Source organism: Rana temporaria, chromosome 6 (assembly GCF_905171775.1).
Source record: "Rana temporaria chromosome 6, aRanTem1.1, whole genome shotgun sequence".
Taxonomy (NCBI): domain Eukaryota; kingdom Metazoa; phylum Chordata; class Amphibia; order Anura; family Ranidae; genus Rana; species Rana temporaria.
In genome coordinates, this window is record NC_053494.1 from 143,220,823 (window position 1) to 143,245,811 (window position 24,989).

The 24,989-nt window shown below is 43.1% G+C and overlaps 1 protein-coding gene across 1 annotated transcript in view; it reads left to right on the top strand.

Moving 5' to 3' along the window:
• SPAG16 (sperm associated antigen 16) overlaps nucleotides 1-24,989 on the top strand; it is a 1,251,920-nt gene that overhangs the window by 911,903 nt on the left and 315,028 nt on the right. The window contains exon 15 of the mRNA XM_040357476.1: nucleotides 8,862-8,988. Within this exon, the coding sequence (XP_040213410.1) occupies nucleotides 8,862-8,988 (127 nt within the window). The remainder of the gene's footprint in view (nucleotides 1-8,861; nucleotides 8,989-24,989) is intronic.

The window sequence follows — 24,989 nt, forward strand, 5'->3', positions numbered from 1 at the left end:
ATACGATGGTAACTAAAGCATTGGGCGGGGTCCTTGCCTTCCTTCATGATAACCATAATATTATGTAAAAAAAAAAGTGGAAGGCAAAGATGTCACCTCCTGCAGGTAAAAAGTATCCAAAAAGTGGGATATCTTCAAACGATTTATAGTATTGGGGAATAAGTCCACCTGGCCCCGGACTTTTGCAGGGTTTGAGTTGGGAGATGGCTGCTGCAACCTCTTCTGAAGAAATCAGCTTTTCCAGTTGTTTGGCCGTGTAACGGCAAAGCTTGGAGTTCAGTTTATGGGCTTTAAAAAAAAAAAAGCCAAAACGCTAATAAACTGCAGTTTATCGGCTTCAGTGTGCATGGAGCCTAAAGGTGAAGAAAGTAGAACAAATACAGTACATAATTATTTTGTAAAAAGTAAATAATGGCACAAGTAAAAGTTCCAGTTTTACAGATCTTAAAAAGAAAATCACGAATAGACATCTGTTTGAACAATATGTTCTGAAAGCTGTATGGATTTTTAGTAAATTACTATTAGGAAATTTAAATAAAAAGTACATTTTACTAGCATGAATCTGACCTTTATGTGTGAACATGTTAATAAATGACAATTGACTTTAACATTATTCTTATTTTCAGTTCTAAGCACTAAGCAACTTTATTTAAATAACGTGTTGCAAATGTTATGTTAGTGCTAATAACCATTTTTATTTTAAACACTAAACATCCATAACCCCCCCCCCCCCCGCTAATTTAGGTCTCGTGCACATGGGACTAATGTTTGAGCTTCTGTTTTTTTGGACGTAATCTCAGGTGTTTGTTTTGCATGAATTTGTGAATATGTATGTGTGTATTTACATGTATATGCTGTAAGGGGTTAGCTCGGTAGCGGGGTGTGTGACCCCTTGAATGGGTTCACCACACACTGAATTTATACAGACTGGCAGTTGAAGACGGTTGAAAACAAAGTTTCTGGTTTATTTTTCCATCTTGCTGGAAAACAATTGCAAGCATCCAAACAGCATAAACAAAATCAAATATAAAATAACTCCTAGCCACTTTGGGCGTCTACCTTCCACACAGGAACCTATCTATGAAGTCTAACACAGCCAACTGCTGGGTAGACAGTGCTGGTCATACAGCACAAAACAATAGTCTTTTGATTTTTATCACACAGAAAAATCAATCCTCTCCTCACCTCCACAGAAGACCTTCTGGCACTGCTCTCCTACTCACACAGCCTTAGGAGTGATGCAGCCAATTCAGTGGTAATCCTTTGGGCTACTTATAGAGGCTTTAATTGCCTCATTTTGAACAGCTGGAGTCTTTCAACGCCCTTAGACCTTGTCTGGCTATTTCTCGCAGCCGACGCCTAATAATGATTAGTGTATTGTCTAAGCAAGGCAGAAATGTATGTCCCGTTTGTGACAACACCCACAGATTTACCTGCCTTCCTATCACAATGCGCACAATATTTTCCTAGGGAAAATGAATTATACCTCAGACAGGAGGCTCATATCTTATGCATTATCTTTCTTTAATAATGCCCATAGCAGAAATACAGTAAACATTTATTGTAACTTAAAAGAAAAAATTCAAAGAACTACCCTTCCCAGCAGCCCCTGGGCCAGCGTAGCCCCTCCCAGACCGTAATCTATATAAGGGACTGTCTGAGGTAACCTATTCCTCTTTCTTTCTGCTCATGGCAGAGCACACAAGATAAGTATTTCATGTACCTTTATTATTTACAAGATAGGTATTTCATGTACCTTTATTATTTACAGGATAGGTACTTCTTGTATCTTTATTATTTACAAGATAGGTGTTTCATGTACCTTTATTGTTTGATTGTATATATGGTCTCTGATACCGAGTGCCCCGGTGTCAGGTGATTTTGTTCAGTCTTGACTGATATGTTTGAGGTATTGTGGAACATGGGGAGTTTCCCTGGAATTCCTCCCTGATACCGAATGCCCCGGTGTCAGGTATTTTGTCGGAATGGATTGTTCTGTAGTTTTGGAAGATGTGGAATACTGGGGGTTCTCCCTGCTATCCCCCGTTTCTGCGCTTTATTTCTGTCTGCCTGACACCGGAGCGGTGTCAGGCAGATATGTTTGAGAGGCCACGTTTGTTTGTTTCCAATTCTTTGATTCTTTGCTCGGGTTTTTTCCCTTTCTTTGACGCCGGAGCACTGCGGCGTCTGTGCGGGATCCGCGCTGTTTTTCATTCGCTCCCTCGGCGGGCGCCATGACTGGGCAACTGTCCCCCCACGCTCCCCTTTGCGCGCTCAGGTGGGGGGCGGGGTCTCCGCCGCGGCCGCTTCTCTCCTCCTCTCCTCTCTTTCGATACCTCTCTCGGTATCGAGAGCGAGACGGGGGAGAACGGTTCTCATCGACCGTTCCGTCCCTCACAACCTCGGGCCAATAAGAACTCCAGAGGCCGTAGTCTCGCGAGACTTCGCCTCTGGAGTTAGAATCTCGTCAGGCTCCCCTCACACCGCAGGATGTCCTTCCCAGCGGTGTCGTAGCCAGGAACCTGCTGCTGTTTCACCATGCTTTCAACCACTAGATGGCAGTACATCTTTTCAGATATATATATATATAAATATATATATTTCATTCCAATGAATCAATATCTAATAAATAAATAAATAAATAAATAAATAAATAAATTAAATTAAATAATTTAAATAACCGAATCTACAATAAATAATTCAATATATACTCAAATTATATTTCTGGGGAATTTATTCCCTAGAACATATACCTTATTTATCCTAATAAATAAATAATCAATATGTAGATAGATCAATAAATCAATAAATTAAATAAAGAAATAGCATGTTTATCTACGGGGAATTTATTCCCTACAACATACTCCTAATAAATAATGTATTAAATAACTATCTAAGGATTGAATGAATAAATACATTTATTATTAATGATATTATTATTAATATATATTATTACTTATAATATATAACTAAATCCATTATTCAATTTTACAAATAATAAATTATAGATGGATTATACAAATTATATATTCATTATATAAATAAATTATACAAATATGTATAAAAAATTGTATTGAATTGTACAAAAATTCTACAATTTAATGAATATCATGGCATTGTTCATGCCGGTACCCCGGATAGGGTGGACACAGTCCTAGGAGGCCAAATCTCAACAGTGTTACACAGTTGCCAAAACTGATCGGTAGACCAATCTTTACGACCATGGCATCGGTTACCCCGGCCTGCACACCATATGCCTGGACCATCCGGCAACGGTCTACCGCCCCTGAGAAGGGCTGGGCGTTCCAAAACGCTGCCACGTTTCTGTGGCCCTTGACTCCCCGACAGGGGAAGTAAATAATATGTCCCAGGCAGTACCCTACCCGGACTGCCGACCCACTGCCCTCCCAGACTCCGACCGACCCCCGAGCCTCGGGGAGATGCACATGCAGAGGCAGCGATCCGTTAGACGGACTAAGCCAGACCCATTCGTGGACTCTTCCAGAGTTGTCCGCGGAGTCTGAGGCGGCTAACACCTTGAGTCTGAGGTTGTAGATGATGAGAATGATGATGAGTGTTAGGGCAGTGGGCACATGGCGCTCTATGACGACGCCAACCCTGTTCCCAGGGTGACACTCTATGGATTCTCGTAGAGAGCCATTATAGATCCGGGGGCGATATGCCATCCACACTCCGATGACTGGGCACCTCTGCCCAAAGTGATCCAATATATCACATAATGGACCCGGAGATCGGTCGGAAAACTCACCGAATCATTTTCAGGGCGTAACCCCCTTCCTTTACCATTTATGGCTGTGCACACTCCCGAGGTGAACCCCATACCCTGGGGGTATCCCACCATACACGGGAAATCCCCCAAGCTGGGAATAGAGAGGTCCTTCGGATCATACAGACCAGGGCCTTGGATCTTTGGGACCTATCACCATCATCCCACACCTTAGTGAGCAGGCCACGCCGCTGAACAGCCGACTGACCTGTCCCAAATCGGGGCTGGGCCCAACAGGCGGTCGCCTCCTGGGATGCGTGGACACTACGGGTCCGACTGGACACCGCTGCTCGAATCTTAACGTGGCTTGTTCCCCAGCTGTCTCATCTAGCCGAATCAGACCCCGGTCCGACCACCGAGGGCAGGCTAGTCGGGATCACGCTGATTAAGATATTCCAAGACGGCTGGGCTCTATTCCATCCCGGATGAGACCAAACGTCTCCAGGCACTTCCGCTATGGTGTTAGATTGGAATTCTCGTTACCCGCCCAATTCCATCGACTGACGACTGCACCGGTCAGTGTTCCTGGCCCTTGCTCCCTTATGGGATCCTTTCTTTCCCCAGTCTGTACGGGGATCTGCACCCTCTATTCACGACGCACGTCCTACTTCTCTTCGCATGGTTGGGTTTTCGGGTTGTCGGTCACGGACAGCAACCTTTTCTTTTATAACGGGGGTTCCACTTGCCTTGATCTAGGCCTTGGGACTAGATATACATTTCGATCATCCGGAGGACTCTGGGTTAGTTGGTGATCAACGACAAGTTAACCTCATGAAGCCGTTCGTCTGAGATGACCAACTACCTGGTGGACTCGTTTGAGTCCGGGAGGTCCTATAGCTCCCCTGCGCCTTCCGCGCTACGAACTCGGACTACCGCTCCCTTGTAGACTTACTACCGGTGGGATAACACCCATGGTGTACCGACTTAGTAAGCGTTAAGTTTAAACGCCCATCACACCCAGGGTATCAACGCTCTTGGGAGGTGATCAGTGATCCTGACCACGCGCCAGGACTGGGGGGACAATCTCACTCTGTCAGAGGTTATTGTCGTTTGAGCTACTGCCCCCTCATGTCTGATTCCGTCAGACGCATATCGGGTGTCACGACGTTGGCCATTCCAGGCGTCGGATCCCGCCTCGGAGTCTGGGTTTTTTCCGTCGTGCGTAGGACAGCGGCCGGACTTCATCGGTTTTTTCTACCCGTTCTTCCCCGCACATCGTACTCCGTTATCTACGGATTTCTTAGTCCTTCACGGTCCCACTGCGATCTTCGCATCTCTTCCTACTCCTCATTCCTACGCTAAAGTCTAACACGGTACAGTGCCGGTCTATCAGGATTATAGGACCGGAGATGGACCTAGTCCCTCTTTCTTAGGTCTTCAGACCTGAACACCGCCCTAATAGACAACGAATTGCAGGGCCTCTGGTTCACCCAAGCGATAGTGGAGACGGACCCGCTCTCCCCGTGTTTCCCCAACAACGTCTTCCTGGTCAGGAAAGGAGGGCGGTTATCGCCCGGTAGTAACTTGAGAAATCTCTCATAATTACTGTATACAGTGACGACATTCTGCGACACAAAGGGTGAGGTTGATTATCTACTTGGACGACCTACTCTTAATGGCTCGTACCCCTCGCCTGGCGAACGAACACGCCTCCGGGACAGTTCCCCATAGATCGCGGGGAATCTCTCCTCTCCCCATCTCAGGAGGTAGAGTTTTAGGGTTCTTGGTGGACACCAACCTAGTGATCCTTCGGCTACCCATGACCACTTGGCCGCCATCTGCACGAGGTCAGTATCGTGCTGGGCTAACGACGGGTATCCTTACGCGGACTGGCTCGCCTGGTCGGCCTGTTTCCGGCGTTAATCCAGGCCATTTGTCCAGCTTCTTTTCACTATCGAGACCTTCAGAGTCTCAGTCCCTACGTCTTTGCCAGGGGCTTCACTGTGCAGACGTCGTCACTCTGGACACGGAAGCCATAATTGAACTACGGTGGTGGCTACGTCAGGTCGACAGACGGCACGGCAGGTCCACCTGCAACTCCACGACGGATTCATCTTGGAATAGGTTGCCAACCACCTCGGTTGGGGTACTCGATGCGGTCCCTCGTCCACAGGAGGGGCGTGGCCCACAGCAGAGTCTCTGCTGCACGTTCACACGTGGAAATCCTGACGACCGTCTTGCCATCAGGACTCTAATGCCACACACGTCCACCTACGGTGTGTTCTTGTGTATGGACACCGTATCCGCGGTCCAGTACGACCTTCGCTTGGGGGGTCCTTGACCCAAAATCCTAACGGATCTAGCAAGATCTCTGACATTTCTGCCTGGAACGCGACATCGTTCCAGCTGCGAAATGTACCCCAGGCACTTCCGCTATGGTGTTAGATTGGAATTCTCGTTACCCGCCCAATTCCATCGACTGACGACTGCACCGGTCAGTGTTCCTGGCCCTTGCTCCCTTATGGGATCCTTTCTTTCCCCAGTCTGTACGGGGATCTGCACCCTCTATTCACGACGCACGTCCTACTTCTCTTCGCATGGTTGGGTTTTCGGGTTGTCGGTCACGGACAGCAACCTTTTCTTTTATAACGGGGGTTCCACTTGCCTTGATCTAGGCCTTGGGACTAGATATACATTTCGATCATCCGGAGGACTCTGGGTTAGTTGGTGATCAACGACAAGTTAACCTCATGAAGCCGTTCGTCTGAGATGACCAACTACCTGGTGGACTCGTTTGAGTCCGGGAGGTCCTATAGCTCCCCTGCGCCTTCCGCGCTACGAACTCGGACTACCGCTCCCTTGTAGACTTACTACCGGTGGGATAACACCCATGGTGTACCGACTTAGTAAGCGTTAAGTTTAAACGCCCATCACACCCAGGGTATCAACGCTCTTGGGAGGTGATCAGTGATCCTGACCACGCGCCAGGACTGGGGGGACAATCTCACTCTGTCAGAGGTTATTGTCGTTTGAGCTACTGCCCCCTCATGTCTGATTCCGTCAGACGCATATCGGGTGTCACGACGTTGGCCATTCCAGGCGTCGGATCCCGCCTCGGAGTCTGGGTTTTTTCCGTCGTGCGTAGGACAGCGGCCGGACTTCATCGGTTTTTTCTACCCGTTCTTCCCCGCACATCGTACTCCGTTATCTACGGATTTCTTAGTCCTTCACGGTCCCACTGCGATCTTCGCATCTCTTCCTACTCCTCATTCCTACGCTAAACCTCAGTTTCCGGTTTCCTCAGCTACGCTAGCCAGAGGGGTACGATCAATCATGGAAATGGCAGGGTCTTACGTAACCCCGTGGGCGCCCACCCCTCCAGAGGAGCGGTGGCTCCTAGGTCATAACCCCGGGCGGCTCCCTATAGGATTTACGGCTAGCGGCGGACTGGTAACCACGATTGCTTTCCGCCAATTCTGCTTGGATCGGAGGAACACATATCTATCAATTTTGTAGTTGTTTCATTTGTTATCATCTATATATGCATTGTTATAGCTTTGAACTTGCATAAGATATGAGCCTCCTGTCTGAGGTATAATTCGAGATTTTCCTAGCTTGTGACGGAAAATATTGATTATATGAAGACAGGAGGCGAGTATCTTCCCTCCCGACCCAACCCTGTCACGAGGTTGTCTCTCTCTCGTTCTAGACTGTTGAACCACACACCCTGCAAGTCGGAGGCTGATACGCCCCGGGAGTTCGTTTTCACTAACCCCGTCGGGATTGCTGTTCCGTTTCGATCCATGGGTTTAGTTCACCGCAGATGGAGGCTCCTACTACGTTCCAGATCCGGAGTCGGGATGCCGTTGACTGAATCCGTTGGTCCATGTTCCTGAAGACGGCTGACCGGTCGGCTCCGAATGGTTTTGGTTTTCCTATAGTCCCCGTTGGGATGAAGTTGGTCCGGATGAAGTTGGTCCGTGTTGGCCTTGTCCTTTCGTTTCCTCCAGATTCAGATGTTGTGTTCCGGTCGGAAGGTTCCTGGCAGCCGCGGAGATGTCTAATTGGACTTTCGGTTCCTGTTTACACTAATTCGCATGAAGAAAGAGGAATAGGTTACCTCAGACAGTCCCTTATATAGATTACGGTCTGGGAGGGGCTACGCTGGCCCAGGGGCTGCTGGGAAGGGTAGTTCTTTGAATTTTTTCTTTTAAGTTACAATAAATGTTTACTGTATTTCTGCTATGGGCATTATTAAAGAAAGATAATGCATAAGATACTCGCCTCCTGTCTTCATATAATCAATATTTTCCGTCACAAGCTAGGAAAATCTCGAATTATTATTTCAGCTTATATTCGCGTATTTGCACGCAGCGGTGCAAAATAATAACCGCAAAGGCGGATTTTCCTATTTTTTTTTTTTTTACTGAGAAATACTTGGTGCTCGTTTACGGGCACAGGCACATTGTAAATAATGGGCTACATTTTGAAAGTAAGGGTCTGGAGGAGGACAAGAGGAGAGCTGGAGCTCTCTCTGGCAGCTGCAGAAGAGGTGAGAGGGCCACATGAAATGGCCTGGAGGGCCCGATTCGGCCCATGGGCCTTGTGTTGACACCTCTGTACTAAGCTTTTCCAAGCTGCAGTGTGCAAGAGGCCTTACGCTGTATGTCCGAATAACAATAACTGTTAAGGGTTTAATTATTTTTAAAAATTGCTGTGTAAATGTTTGTGTATTCACACAGCTGTCATGAATAATCTCTGTAATGTGTCTAATATGTTCATTTTCCTATGATAGTCAGCTACATTTTCTGAAATGCCTCAATCAGGAAAATACTGCATTATCGCCACTAGGTGGAGCTTATGATCAGCAATAATAAAAAAAACTCACATCTTCGCTCCACCACTAGTTCTAATTTATAGCAGTGCTGAAATGGTTGCACCTAAAATTTCACGTCCCCATTGGAAAGGCTAGTAGTTAACCATAGACACTAGCAAATGGATCTTAACCTATACCCATTTCCAAAGTAAAAATTCAATATGTTTTTGTTCAAATTAGTATGTGCTGCTATAATTGATTTTCTATGTCAGTACTTTCTCACAACTAGTACCAATTTAACACTTTCTTTTCCGGCAGGGAGACACCATTGCATCCTGTGATTCTTATGGCGTTCTGAAGCTGTGGGATGTGCGTAAAGTGTCAGTGATGCTCTCAATTGATGCAGGACCTCACCCAGGAAATCAGGTGGCCTTTGATCCATCAGGTATGTTCAGATTCTTGGTGTTTCGGTGAAATGTGATATTACCTGCTGCTCTGGCAGATGAATCATCACATCCTTGGTACTTGATGTGAAAATATTGATCCAAAGTACAAAAGAATATGGTGGTAATGAGCTACAGTTTGCAGTTGTTGTGACAGAGTGAAAGGTTTCATGTGCTTTATACATAATCGAGGAAAAGGTTTGTTGTGTAATTCAATCATCAGCAAATTACCATCGATCTTATTGTAGACAGTTTTATATATTTAAAGGGGAAGATCACATCTAGTTTTGAAATAGTGGTTGTTGAACATATTTGGCTTGCTTTAGTGAAAATAACGCTTATATGATTTTTATTAATTCAATTCATAATTCAAGAACTGTTGTCTGAGAAGCAGAATATTGCTTTTATATGATGAAATATTGAAGTCATTATTGTGAGTCACTGTTTATTTTAAAGTGGTAGTAAACACTTACATATACCCAGTGAAGGGACGGACCTCAGGTGATACAGAGATGAAATAAATCCTCCTAAACAAGCTGTACCTGTCTATCTGACTTCTTCAATTTTAAAGCTTGTCGGAGAGTTCTGAAAAAAGGGGGTGGAGAGAGGAGGTTACACTGCAGAGCTCAGTGAGAGGAGCTCTGAGAGCTGATTGGAAAGTAGGGGCTCACCCCCCTCCACACTGCACCAGGAACAGAGCTGAGGCTACAGTATTAATCAGCTGGAAGTCTTTCCCTTGTCATCGTGTTTTTTCATGGTAATGAGAAAACTTGTCCGAAATTATTGCAGAGGAATGAAGCAGCAGACAGAAATGATACTTAGTGCTCCTAACTGAAACAAGTACACACTATAGAGAGATATGCTTTGTTCATAGTTTATGTCTGATGTTTACAACCACTCTAAATCTTTTGAACTACAAACAGACAGGCTCTTGGGCCTCATTCACATGGGGTTTATCAATGCATACGCTCATGTGAAGCCATGTTTTTTTTTTATCAATACATTTTTATTGGGTTTATCAATTTACAATACTTGAGGTAGTTACATTCAATATACAACTTAAGTAGTATAATCACCTTGTACAGGCAAACATTTAACAGAAAAAGAATACGGTACTCGGCGACCTAGGCCAGCCTACCCCAATTGGGTACATGTGAAGCCATGTTTATCCAAATTGATGTATATTGGGACACAGAGTGTGCATTCTGGAAAATTAACCCACACTGATGTCAAAATGGGAGCAGCAACTGTGTCCGTGCAGCTGCTGCATCCCAGTTGACATCCATGGGACTGCCTGCATGCAAGTGCACAGAGCACCTGAGCATTTTCTTGCTTGTAAATATGACCATACACAAGTGTACACTTCTTGGTACTAAAACTGTACAAAAAACATGGCAACCACACCCACCTATAACTAGCTTTTGCAAGTGGGGGGGGGGGGTTCCCACTTTTTTGTACAGTTGGTTGAATTGGGTGTGGGGACACACAGGATGCCTTTGCTGCCATTGTGCCCTTGCTGGGCTTCATATGCAACCCTTTGCCTTTAAAGAGAAGTGGGCTCCCTCCAGGCTCACCTGCCCCTAATCAATCGTAATGCTGTTTTTGCTCTTACCTTGAAGCAAGTTGGCCGGTAAGTGTGCTGGGAAATCTTTTGTATGCTTTAGTACTCCTTGTGTAAAGAAAGCCTAATGCCACGTACACACGATCCAAAAATCGGATGACAGATCGCCCGACTTTTTCCGTTTACTAGTCGCAAGTAGAAATTGAATAGGTTACTAGAGTCACGAAAATTCTCGTACGACAGAAAAAAAAATCGTAAGTGATGTCATGTGTTGTAATGTATGTGTGTTGTATTTTCCGACGACAACTGTACTGACCAAACGAAAATCGTACGATCTGGTATCGTACAAGAAAAATTTTCATGCATGTCCGATAAAATAATATCGGAAGAACATGTCATACTACATGACATACGTACTAACGATCCGATTATCGGGCGATTCTTCCTCGGACGTCATTTTTCGTACAATATTCGGATCGTGTGTACGTGGCATTAGGGCTTGCTCATGCAGGGCCAAAGATAGGTAAAAGCAGGCAATTGAACAGTGGCTTTACTGTCCCTCCACTGGCAACCTTAAAATATATATATATATATATATATATATATATATATATATATATATAATGATAGAGGATTGATGAACAAAAATAATTTATTTGAAAAAATGTTATCAGGTTCCAGGTATACCTTATATACCTGGTACCTGATGTTATTTTTTTTTAATACATTATTTTTTTGTGCAGCAATCTTCTCTTGTTCTATATTATGGTCCTTGGGAAGGACTAGATTGCTTGCACAGTATTCGTGGAGACCGTTCAGTGCACCTCACCCATTGAACTTTTATATATATATATATATATATATATATATATATATATATATATATATATATATATATATATATATATCTGCTGAGGGCTGCACTCATGCTGTGGTCATGATGCTTTGCTTTGTGGCTGTGGCAAAAATGAAATGCCATTCAAGTAAATGGGGCCATGCCACAATTGTCCTGCCAATCAAATAGTTTAATCCCATCGGACATGTTCTTGGAGGTGGCTTTAACAACACAACTCAAAACATATATTGCCAACACACCATCGATCTTGAGATTAAGAGAGTGTCCACAAATATAATAACGTGATCACATCACAGCAATAAATTTCAAAATTTCAGAGCCATGCAGGACATTTTTTCTTTATCAGTGGTAGACATGTGCAAAAGGGAAAATTTCGTTTCGTTTCGTTTTAATTCGTTATTTAATTAATTTCGTTAAGTTAGGTTCGTTACATGTGTTAAATTCGTTTTCGGAACTCGTTCGTTTTCGACCGAATTTCGAAAAATCCGGTCGAATTCGAAAGTATTTCGACCGGATTCGACAACAAATAGTCTCTTTTTGAATATAATTTCGAAATTCGATCGGAATTCGAAAAAAAAAAAAAAAATTCGAATTCCAAATCGAAAACCCGCGGACGAAATTCGATCGGAATTCGAAAAAAAAAAATTTGAATTCCGATCGAATTTCGTCCGCGGGTTTTCGATTCGGAAACGAAAACGTTCGTTCGGATTCGGTAAATTCATTAATATTGCAATTCGGGAATTCGTATGCATCCGAATGTCCGAATAATGAAAAAATCGTCCGAATTTCGATTCGGAACGAAACGAAATGCACATGCCTAATCAGTGGTTTGTGGCGTGGTGGGTTAAAACAGGCAGTGAGAAGGTGACATATTGCCTCCTTCCTGCCTCTCAAATAGGGTGACCACATTTCCAAACTACCATTAAGGGACACCCTCCCTTTCTAAAAATCAGCTTGTGCTGTAATGAATCACAGCACAGTGATTGGACACAAGAGGTGGGATTTATGATTTCTCCAATCACAAGCAGGGGGCAGGATTGTGCTCCTCCAGGCATTCCCGGCCAGGACAAGTACTGTCAGTGAGTAAAGCGGTGATGTGGCTGCCTTTTTTGGGGGCATTTTTCCTCAAAGGAATTGTCAAAAACTTGTGTACTGTCTTTTGTTCACTTTTTACACCTTTTTGGTGAATGGGTAGGGATACAAATTGTCCCTATTAGCACCCCCCATGTTAAGGGCATGTGGCCTGGTATGGTTCAGGGGGGTGTGCACTCACCCCCCTTTCATGACTTGGCTGTCTGTATGCTCAGATAATAGTCTGGTATGGATTCTGGGGGAGACCCCACGCCATTTGTTTTTTTTATTTTGGCCTGTGGTTTCTTTTAGAATCCATACCAGACCCAAATGGGATTGGGGGTCCCCACGCTGTGTTTTTTTTCAGAATTTTTTATTGCCGGCATTATTTTGTTTACATTTCAGCTCTCAGCAGGGAAGCCCGTTGACATGTGAGTCATCAGATGTTAAGGATGTAGTGGCCAGCTTCCCACCCTGTTTGTGGAAATTGAGGGCGCTAATTTGTGATAAATTGTGTAATTGACACTCCTTAACACACAAATAAACAATATATATATATATATACAAAAATATATATTACTAAATTAACATAAGTGATGTTATAAAATAGTGATGAGTCCAACGTCCAAATAATAACACCACAGTGTACACTAATGAATAGTCCCAATATTTAAATAGGTTCCAATTACTCCAGTGAACAAACACTTGAAAGCTGTGGCACAAATCTTGCTTAAAGTGAGATACTCCTTGACCAGATGCGAATCTCTGTGATCACCCAAAAGTGCTCACATGATTACTGTGCTTACCAGATGTACCTGACTTATTTTGTGAGAAAGAAAGTCAGATATAGCCTTTGCAGGATAGTGCCTGCATGCACACCAATTGGACAGGATACAATTGCAAAAACCTCTTGCTCAGAGTTATAGAAAGGATATGAGAAAAAGATAATAGAATTCCATCCCGTAATACTGTAAATTTATTTTTAAAAAATTGAGTATAAAACGGCCAGATGGCCTCTTACATTAAAAGGTGCCTGTCCCGTCACCGAGGCTGCTAGCTTATCTATGTCTGTGTTTTGATCCGTTCACCACCCCCGTGGTAGCGTGCGTTCCACCCGGCAACAATACAGCACCCAGATGTCCGAAACTGGTGTCAGGTAACACGTGACCAGCTCTCACCCTGCTCTTAAAACAAACGGCTATTCTTCACACAAAATTCGAATTGGTCAATGTTTTTTTTTTACCTATCCAAATCTAAATCATTCTGAAAATTTGGAATTCACTAGAAAATTCTGATAGGGATCAACAAAATTAGTAACATAATGAATCTATCCGAAGCAAAACAAATTTTTCTATTCTGCACATATCTACTAGAGAGGTGAGTGTCAGTGGAGGGGTCTTTGCACATCTTTTTTCAGGCTTCTCCTTGCAACATGCAAAATCAACAAATATACCGTTATGCAGTACAGAAAACAATTAAACTTTAATTTTCTTTTAATTTCGTTTTTTTTTTTATTATTGAAACTTTATTTGATTTTCAATATAAAATATTATAAATACAAATCACGTTGTCAAATATACAGTCAACCTTTCCCACATGTTTTATCACACTGCTTGGTGGAGCTACAAATCTTAAGATATGAATGTCCTCTGAATGTGTACTGTAGTCCCATTTCATGTTTTGGTTGGTCTTAGAAGGCTGCAGTATACATGAGATAAGAAAGGTGTTGCTACTATGGAAGAGAGACTTAGACCCCATACACACTATTGGATTTTCTGCATATTTTTGTCTTCAGATTTATCAAAACCATGTAGTGCACGGACCTGCCTGATTGCATACAAATTGAAACTCTTAAGCCCCATACACACTATTCATTTTCCTGCAGGTTTTTCTCTTCAGATTTACCAAAACCATCTAATATGAGGTCAAACATTAGGAGTTTCAATTTGTATGCAATCAGGCAGGCCCTTGCACTACATGGTGTTGGTAAACCTGAAGAGAAAAACCTACAGGAAAACTGATAGTGTGTATGGGGCTTTAAGGTTTGAGCTCATATTATATGGTTTTGGTAAATCTGAGGACAAAAATCTACAGAAAATCTAATAGTGTGCATAGGGTCTTAGATTATGGATTCTCGTGAACTTTGTTCTCCTTAGTGTATTTTATTAAGGTGTGGTTTTATTGTGGTCACAGAGGTTTAAGCCCTTGGTTATGGTTTTTGCGCTACCACTGAGTTGGATGAGGACTATCCAAGCTTTTCATTGGCTGAGTTCCTTTACAAATTAAGCTCAGTGGGAGCTGTAGTGGGGTTTTAAGCTGTCCTTTTTTATTGGGGCCATGAATCACACACTTTCATGTTTCCAGGTTTAGATACAGGGCCATTTAGTAAACAAAATTCTACATCCATTTAGATAACAGGGCAGCCAGGATATGATAACTTCTAAGAAGAGAATTGGAGCCATTCAGCTTTGGCCTCTGAGTTAGGTAAAGGTAAATGGTTTATGTCTCACTGGAGTTTAGAATAAATAATGTATGAATATCCAAATATATGTTGGCTTGTGTTCTTATTCAGACATTGAGCAGGTTCTACTTTCCAATATATTTCAGTCTGATGCATATACATTTTATTTATTCTCTTTGCAATGCCTTCCTTCTTTCTATGATTGGGCAGTACATAGTCACACACAAATTCAAGCAAAACAGCCAGTAAATAATATTTTCCATCATGTCCAGAGTATATCTAAGGAAAGAGATGCATGTCGCAGAACCCTGCTAAAAAGGCTGTAAAAAATTACCCAGTGGTTTGCATCCAGATACTGGGAATATAATGGACTCTTAGAGCCAGATTCACATAGAATTACGTTACTCCACGGTGGCGTAACATATCCCATTTACGTTACACCGCCGCAGGTTTACTGCGTAAGTGCCTGATTCTCAAAACTCTTACCTGTAAACTTGTGGCGGTGTAACGTAAATCCGATCGGCGCAAGCCTGCCTAATTCAAATGGGGCGGGCACCATTTAAATTAGGCGCGTTCCCGCGCCGAATGTACTGCACATGCTTTGTCGGGAAAATTATCCGAACGTGCATTGTGCTAAATGACGTCGCACGGACGTCATTTGTTTAGACGTTAACGTAAATGGCGTCCAGCGCCATTAACGGACGACTTACGCAAATGATTTTTTAAATTTCGACACGGGAACGACGGCCACACTTAACATGGCTTAGAACACCTAGGGCTCAGCCCTAATTTTACGCGGCGTAACTTGACGGAAATGACGTAAAGTTAGATCGATGGGCAGCGCGGACGTTCGGGAATCGTCGTAACTAGTCATTTGCATATTCTACGCCGACCGCAATGGCCTCGCCACCTAGCGGCCGGCCTAGAATTGTATCCTTAAGATCCGACAGTCTAAGTCAATTACACCTGTCGGATCTTTTGGCTATCTATGCGTAACTGATTCTATGAATCAGCCGCATAGTTAGGACGGGCGGATCACAGAGATACGACGGCGTATCTCTTCTGTGAATCTGGCCCTTAGAGCTTTTGGAATCGTGGATACAGATTCTTAAATACACTCCCTAAATATTGAAAGTGTTTACTTATAGATCAGCATATGAACTTTATATACATGCAGTGTAATGGAACACCAGAATATTTGTCATGCTCTTGTTTATAGCCTCTGGTAGTTAATGCACTTGGTTTCAATTTCCTCATTGGGTAGTGCTGATTAATATAACACTCCTGATGTTATTGGCTTCCTACTGGCTTCACACATGAAAGCAAACACAGTAAAAGTACAAACAACACTATAAAAACATGATGCAAAAAAATGCAGATGTCAAGCAATACTGATATTTCACTGTCGATCAATCAGAGAATAATTGCTTTTTAGGCATTCTCTTGACATTCTCTGATGCAAACATTCTGTCACTTTTTAATAACAGTACAATCTGTTTAGTTCTAGTGCCATAAAAAATGTCATTAATTTTCCAACTCTGTCTCTGTCCAGCAGGCTTGTATATCTTGTATATTGTCATAAACTAGGCATGAATGGATCATAAATATTACTTTTGCTTTCTGGGTAGTTGACATGATGGCCCTTTGCAGACCCTAATCAAAATTGGCTTCTAGTGAAGCAAAGATTGCTTTTGTCCTGGCAAACAGACCGCTTGGCATCTTTTGCTGACTTTTATCTCAGTTGCACCCAGGAGCATCACTATGGTTTTACTATCTCTGACAGTTTTTTTGGATTCTAAACCTGTACGAAACTTCAACCATACATTATGCGTCTCAGCACTGTAACTGCATCTGTTGCACTTCACAGGGAGGGAAAGTGTGCACAGCGGTGTAACTGCACTTTTTCCTACTCCCTTTGTTGGTGAACTGTGCACTTATAACCAGTCCATGAGATTAAAAGACGTGTTTAATTTTCAATGGCGCGCAATACCTGAGTTTAGGTTCCTACACATGGTAGAGATGTCCTTTAAAGCATCCTTTACCTATACACATGTCTACACAGACATGAAATGGCAGTTGCAAGATCCAGCTATTTTGGTCTGTTTGTGGCCTTGCCGCCTACTTGTTATCTGTTGTTCAGTGTAACTAGAGAACGGGCACGCTAGAAAACTTGCCCAGTTGATATCATTGTCCTTCTAATAAGCCAATGCTGGTTGCCTGCCCCTTTTTCCCTCTGAGTTTTTTATGTTATTTCTGGTTCTCTTACCTTTGTTTTTGTGCGCCCGTTAACAATTCATTGTTGTTGTTGCCCAACCCCATGTTCAGTATTAATAAAATAAAAGGAATTTTAACTTACCTGTATTATTCTTATTAAATTCCTGTGATCACTCTGAAGTCTCACAGAGTGAGTTGGATTATATAAGCATGCTGTAGGGGCAGCCCTTCCAAAGTTCTTCACCTGAAAGCAGTAGCGGCTGGTGCTCAATTTTCTGTGTCCCCCCCCCCCCCAAGTTAGCCAGACGCCCCCCCTAAAGCCAGCCAACAACCCCCATCCCTCGCTCACTTGTTCGATTGTCGTTTCCCCTGTTGCTTGCTCACCCATCACCTGCCAGGCCCCCTGCCAGCCCACTTACCCCATCCAGGTCATGACCAATCAGGACCTAGGGCTCGCGGTCAATATGGTTGAGGGACCTGCTTCCTCGTTGGCTGGGAGGAGAAACAGAAAGACATTAGTGAATATTAATTTGCTAATATCACACAACTGGTTGGGCTCCAGGCGCAGTGCTCTGCACCCCAAGCCCGTCTTTTTTTTTAAAGCTAATTAGGCTCTAATCATGTGTTTCGAAAACAAAAGCATCCCATTGTAAACCATGCGTCCAGCGCCCTGCATGTAGATTAGGGGTCAGGCACATGGAATAGGGGAGGCGGCACCCCTGTGCCCTGCATGAGCGGCTGGCACTGCCTTAAAGTAGCCTGCATATAATCTATGGCTTATGACTACAGCTCTGTGTCCTGTACTGTATTCCAAGATGAGAAATTTTCAGGTAAATGAAAACTCCCTTTTTATTACCTAACCCGCTGCTCCTTCAGGCTTCACTTTGCTGCTAGACCAGTCTTGGGAGCCTATTTTCCCTTAATCTCCTGTGGTCTAAGGTCTTCTGATGTGAAGTAAGATGTCAGAGAGTGTCCATAGCCCTGCATCTAGCAGCTGCAAGGGTGACAAAGCTGTGGTAATTTCACTACTAAAGAAAGAAGAAAATGCCTAGCCAATAGTATTCGCAGCCTTTACCACAGCTTTATAGATTGACCAGTTATACTTTACCATTACACTGGACTCCTTTTTGTCTAAAACCAGCTCTGTTTTTTTACACATACAGAGCAAAGCTTGACTCTTGTCCGATTTTCTCTGTGCCCTTATTTTCTACTTCTATAAGCGGTGCATGACATTTAATTTGAATATTTGTTTTAAATTTAATTTCAGATAAACATTGCAGCACTTATCTCAAGGGCTCACTGGAAAGCTTCACATCCACTGCTGGTAATGTGCTGTTTGCTGTGGATGCCGAACGACAAATACACATCCATTTAACTGCAGCTTCTATTAAAGGATTACCCCATTTATGAAATCAACCTTCTCAGATTAGAAGTGATGAATATCTTTTCAATTTTCCATTGGCACTCTGATGCACAATTACATTAAAATAGCCTGAGAAATACCTCAAGCTTTAGATGACTCAAATTCATTCAGGATATTAGAAAGAAATCAAGAATATGTTTAACAGAAGAAAAGGAAAATGATAGGGAAAGCAAGTTGTTGCCTTGAAATGACAGCTTTGGTTTTTGTTAAACTTTTCAAAAAATACATTATTCTACAGAAATAAAAATTGCTTTGCACAGGCACGGGCATTCTATACCCTGGTGATTTTAGATCTGCTCTTTGCCTGCAACCTCATCAAATTATTAATGCAGCCATATACCTCTTGGCTGCACCAAGGCTATATTTACTAGACGTGCAGTTAGTTTCATTCCGAATTGAAATTCTGCCAAATTTTTCATTATTCAGATGTATCCAAACTTCTGAATTTCTGTAGTAACACATTTACACAAATCTGAAATTACGAAACAACATTTTTGCTGAAATGCAAATCTTTTTCTTATATTTTATTTCAAATTTCCAAAGAGAATAAAATAGAACAGAAAATAAATCAATGGAATAGAAAAGAATATAATATAATAGAACAGAAAATAAAAACAGAACAAAATAGAATAGTAAAAAAAGTACAGAATAAAATATAATAGAAAATAAAGGAATAGAATCAAATTTAAAGAATATAAGAATCTTCTCAAATTTGAATTTCAAATAGAATAAATAAATATAATAGAATAAATTTGAATCAAAATACAGTAGAAAAGAATAGCATAAAAAAAATTGAATATATATATTTTTTTTATAGAATAGAGAATATAACAAATTAGGAAAAAAAAGAATAGAATGGAATATAAAATAATAAAACAGAATATAACCACCTTCCGAAGTTTGAACTTTGAATAGACTAAATTCAAATTCGAATAGAAAATAATAAAATAGAATTAAAAAAACAATAGGTTAGAAAGAATGGGCCAAATTCTCAAAAAGTCTGCGTAACTTAAATTTCAGCAGTTAAGTTACACTGACTTAAAATTTCTACCTAAGTGCCTGATCGTCAAAGCACTTAGGTAGAAATTTCAGGCCGTGTAACTTAAGTGCCGCCGTCGTAAGGCGGTCCTCCTCTCCTGGGGGCGTTTAAAATTTAAATGAGGCGCGCTCCCGCGCCGGCCGTACTGCGCATGCGTGTGACGTCATTTTCCCGACGTGCAGCGCGCGAACGTAATTAACGCCGGGCGGCTTTGAGAATTTCGACGGGACACTAAAGTTGCGACGGGTGAAAAAAAAAGACGCGCCGGGAAAACAAATGATTATAAAAAAAATGACAGCGTCGCTCAGCATGCATTCCTGAGAGGATGAACTCCATGCCAATTTTCAAAGAAAAAAACGGCATGGGTTCCCCCCAGGAGCATACCAGGCCCTTAGGTCTGGTATGGGTTGTAAGGAGACCCCCCCACGCCGAAAAATTGACGTAGGGGGTCCCCCTACAATCCATACCAGACCCGTATCCAAAGCACGCTACCCGGCCGGTCAGGAATGGGAGTGGGGACGAGCGAGCGCCCCCCCCCCCTCCTGAGCCGTGCCAGGCCGCATGCCCTCAACATGGGGGGGTTGGGTGCTCTGGGGCAGGGGGGCGCACTGCGGGCCCCCCCACCCCAGAGCACCCTGTCCCCATGTTGATGAGGACAGGACCTCTTCCCGACAACCCTTGCCATTGGTTGTCGGGGTCTGCGGGCGGGGGCTTATCAGAATCTGGGAGTCCCCTTTAATAAGGGGGCCCCTAGATACCGGCCCCCCACCCTAAGTGAATGGATATGGGGTACATCGTACCCCTATCCATTCACCTGGAGGCAAAAAGTAAGTTAGTAAACACACAACACAAGGCTTTTTAAAATATTTTATTATTCTGCTCCGGATGCCCCCCCTGTCTTCGTTATTAGCTCAATTACCAGGGGGGGCTTCTTCTTCCACTCTCCGGGGGTCTTCTTCCACTCTCCGGGGGTCTTCTCCGCTCACCGGGGGGGGGTTTCTTCTTCCGCTCTCCGGGGGGGCTTCTCCGGACTCCGGGGGGCTTCTTCCATCTTCTCCCCTCTTCCGCTGTTGACTCGGCGAACCCCGGTTCTTCTGCAGCTCTCCGGTGCCTTCTTCTTCAGCGCTGGCTGCCTGCTATGTTTGTGTGTTAGCTCGATTTCAAACAGGCAGCCGGCGCGGTCTTCTGTGACGTCAGGGTCTTGTCTTCTGTTCTTCCGATGTTGACTCGTCGCCTGTTGTCGCTGTAATGATGGAAGCGCGCCTTGCATCACATTTATATAGGCATCACCGTCCCATCATGCTCCGGCAGGTACCCACGTGGTGGGTGCCTACCCACATGCACCCACCACGTGGGTACCTACCGGAGCATGATGGGACGGTGATGCCTATATAAATGTGATGCAAGGCGCGCTTCCATCATTACCGGAGAGCGGAAGACCCCCGGAGAGCGGAAGACCCCCGGAGAGTGGAAGAAGAAGCCCCCCCTGGTAATTGAGCTAATAACGAAGACAGGGGTGGGCATCCGGAGCAGAATAATAAAATATTTTAAAAAGCCTTGTGTTGTGTGTTTACTAACTTACTTTTTGCCTCCAGGTGAATGGATAGGGGTACGATGTACCCCATATCCATTCATTTAGGGTGGGGGGCCGGTATCTGGGGGCCCCCTTATTAAAGGGGACTCCCAGATTCCGATAAGCCCCCGCCCGCAGACCCCGACAACCAATGGCAAGGGTTGTCGGGAAGAGGTCCTGTCCTCATCAACATGGGGACAGGGTGCTCTGGGGTGGGGGGGCCCGCAGTGCGCCCCCCTGCCCCAGAGCACCCAACCCCCCCATGTTGAGGGCATGCGGCCTGGCACGGCTCAGGAGGGGGGGGGACGCTCGCTCGTCCCCACTCCCATTCCTGACCGGCCGGGTAGCGTGCTTTGGATACGGGTCTGGTATGGATTGTAGGGGGACCCCCTACGTCGAATTTTCGGCGTGGGGGGGTCTCCTTACAACCCATACCAGACCTAAGGGCCTGGTATGCTCCTGGGGGGGAACCCATGGCGGTTTTGAATTTAAAAATTGCCGTGGAGTTCTCCCTCAGGAATGCATACCAAATGCCGTCGCTGGAATGGGCCTTTACAATGTGTGACTAACTTTCCACATTATAAAACCAGCCCTAGTTTTGCGCAGGCAAATTCGGAACTTACGCAGAAATCAAAGTGCTGAAATGCTTTGAAAATCTGCTTAAGTCCTCATTTGCATACGCAAAGCTGAATTTCAATGAGAAATGCCCCCAGTGGCGGATGCGGTACTGCATCCTAAAATCTGACCGTGTAAGTGTCTTACACCTGTCAGATTTTCTGCCTAACTTTGGAAAAAGCCTTTTGAGAATCGTTTCCAAAGTTAGGCACAGGGATACGCAGGCTGAACAGCAGTTAAGTCTGCGTATCTCTTTTGAGAATCAGGCCCAATATAACTAGGGTTGTCCCGATACCACTTTTTTAAGACCGTGTAATTTTTTTAATATATATATATATATATAATTTATTTTTATTTTTTTACAATTTTTTTAAGGGGGGGGGGGGTGATGTAAAGTGTCAGTGTGTTTTTAATTATTTTTTTTTTGTTTTTTACAATCATTTTTTTAATCATTTGTTGCAATTCTTTTTTATCAGCCCTGTTGGCGGGCTTTGGTGAAATATCAGGGGTCTTAACAGACCTCTGACATCTCCCCTTTGAGACAGGGAAAGGGACTAGGGACAGATTCCCCAGTGCCTTTCTCAGCAGCCTCGGCTGCGCTGAAAATGAATGGAGAGAAGAAGGCAGCCAAATGTGCCAAAGAAGCTCATGCACCAGATATTGGCACTAAGCCAATGTGTTTGACATCTTGACATTTTGCCACAATTTTTGTGTGTTTTTTCATGCGACAGTTGCAATTTCACTGTGTTTTTGTTAATTATTATACAGGATTTATATAGCACCAACAGTTTGCTCAGAACTTAACAAAATTAAGGCAGACATTAAAGTTACAATACAATTTGGTTGTTAAAGCTTACAATCTAAAAGGGAGGGTCAAGTGATACAAAAGATATTAACTGTGGGGGTGAGCTGATGGAGAAAGTAAAAACACATCGCAATAAACTTAGAAGAAGGATAAGCTTCTTTAACCGCCTCCCACCTGCCGTGTAGACAAATGATGGCAGAATGGGGGAACTCTTGTTTTGGGATGAGAACAGTTTGTGGAATACAGATACTCAAAAGTAGACACCACATCCCCTATGAGAGTACACAATTGAGAATAGGGAAGAAGGGTAACAAACCCTGGGGACTTTAAACGGTGCCAATGATTTAGTCATACAAATATAGTAAAAAATAGAAATTTTTATTTTACAAAATATCACATAATAATTTGGACATATAAAAACCATCCGATGAGAATGAATCGAGCTCGAACCATGAGCTGAGGCCCTGTTGCAGGAGTTGCTCAACATGTTTTTCTCAAATTGAGCTTCTTCAGGAGCTTGAACAGGTTATGATACAGGTCATAAAGAGAAACATATACACAGGATGGAACAAAGATTAGTAAATCTACATAGATAAGTGAAAAATACACAATGTATTAAAATCCAAAGAATCACAAAAATAACAATTTAGGAATAGGTATTTTAAACCTTGTTCATATAGATTAAAGTGCACAGCCCTGGCACAAACTCACCATCCCAGACCAGTCTAAATCACAGGATAAATAATAAATACTGAGGAGAAACAGCAAATCATATGTCACCATCAACACCTTGGAACCATGAGTCACAACTACTCGATATTCAATCAGAAGGTCATAGTAGAGAAGAGTCTAGTATAAACAGAAATATCAAATAATAAAATTAATGTAAATAGGGGAAATATTGTGTCAAAACTCATAATAAAATTAGTACGATCACTTTAATATATAGGAACATACCTTATTTGTATGTTCCGACATTGAATCAATAAATTGTCAGTACACACAATAATGAAATTGTGGATTTATAATAGACTGCAACCCAGATTCAAAAGGACTGCAACCCAGATTCATCCTGTGTATATTTTTCTCTTTTTGACCTGTAGCATAACCTGTTCAAGCTCCTGAAGAAGCTCAATTTGAGCGAAACATGTTGAGCAACTCCTGCAACAGGGCCTCAGCTCATGGTTTGAGCTAGATTCATTCTCATCGGATGGTTTTTATATGTCCAAATTATTATGTCATATTTTGTAAAATAAAAAATTCTATTATTTACTATATTTGTATGACTAAATCATTGGCACTGTTTAAAGTCCCCAGGGTTTGTTACCCTTCTTCCCTATTCTCTATATTGTTTTGGGATGTCTTTTGATGATGCCCAGTTTAGCCACGATCACGTGCCCTGAGACATGGTGCAACCCCAATCTTGACAGAAAGCCGCAGCCACGCCTCTTTATTCACGTGATCTGCTGTGTCCAATCACAGTTGATCACATGTAAACAAGGAGATGCCATTTATTAGCTTGCCTCGTTTCACATTGACAGAGTGTGAGGGGAGGAGAGCCCATCAGCGGCACCTCCTCACAGGGGAGACATGTAAAGTTAATCTACAATGCACATCCAACAGTGCCCATCAGTGATTACACTCTGTACCCATTAGTGATACCCATCATTGATGCCAATCAGTGCCCATCAGTGCTGCATATTAGTGCCTCATCCTCAGTGCAGCCTATCAGTGCTCATCAGTGTAGCCTCACCAGCACAGATCAGTGAAGAAAAAATACTTATTTACAAAATAAAAAAAACATATTTTTTGCAAACAAAAATGTTGGTCTTTTTTGCAAAAAAAACAGCGGTGATTAAATACCAAAAAAAAAAACTCTTTGTGTGAAGAAAATTATTAAAGATTTATTCCGGTACAGTTTTGCATGACTACGCAATTTTTATTCAAAGTGCGACAGAGCTGAAAGTTGAAAAATGACCTGGGCATGAAGGAGGTAAAGTGCCCACTATTGAGGTGGTTAAAGAGAAGGGATTTCAGGGATCGTCGAAAGATCGATAGATTAGGAGAAAGTTGGACAGATTCGGGTAGGGAGTTCCAAAGGATGGGAAAAGTCCTAGAGGCGCGTATGGGAGGAAGTGTCAAGGGAGTTCGAGAGCAGGAGGTCTTGGGAGAACCGAAGAAAAACGTTTTGGATGACATTTTGAGACCTTGACATTTTGATATAGCCGGGGGCAGAGTTGTGGGTGGCTTTGTAAGTTGTTAGTACTTTGAATTTTATTAGTGTTTAAGGTGCCATTAAGAAATAATGCAAGTGCATCACACATTTTGCTGCAATTCTGCCTGTGATTCCAGTGCGCTCACGTATGAATTGTTACTGTTCTTAAA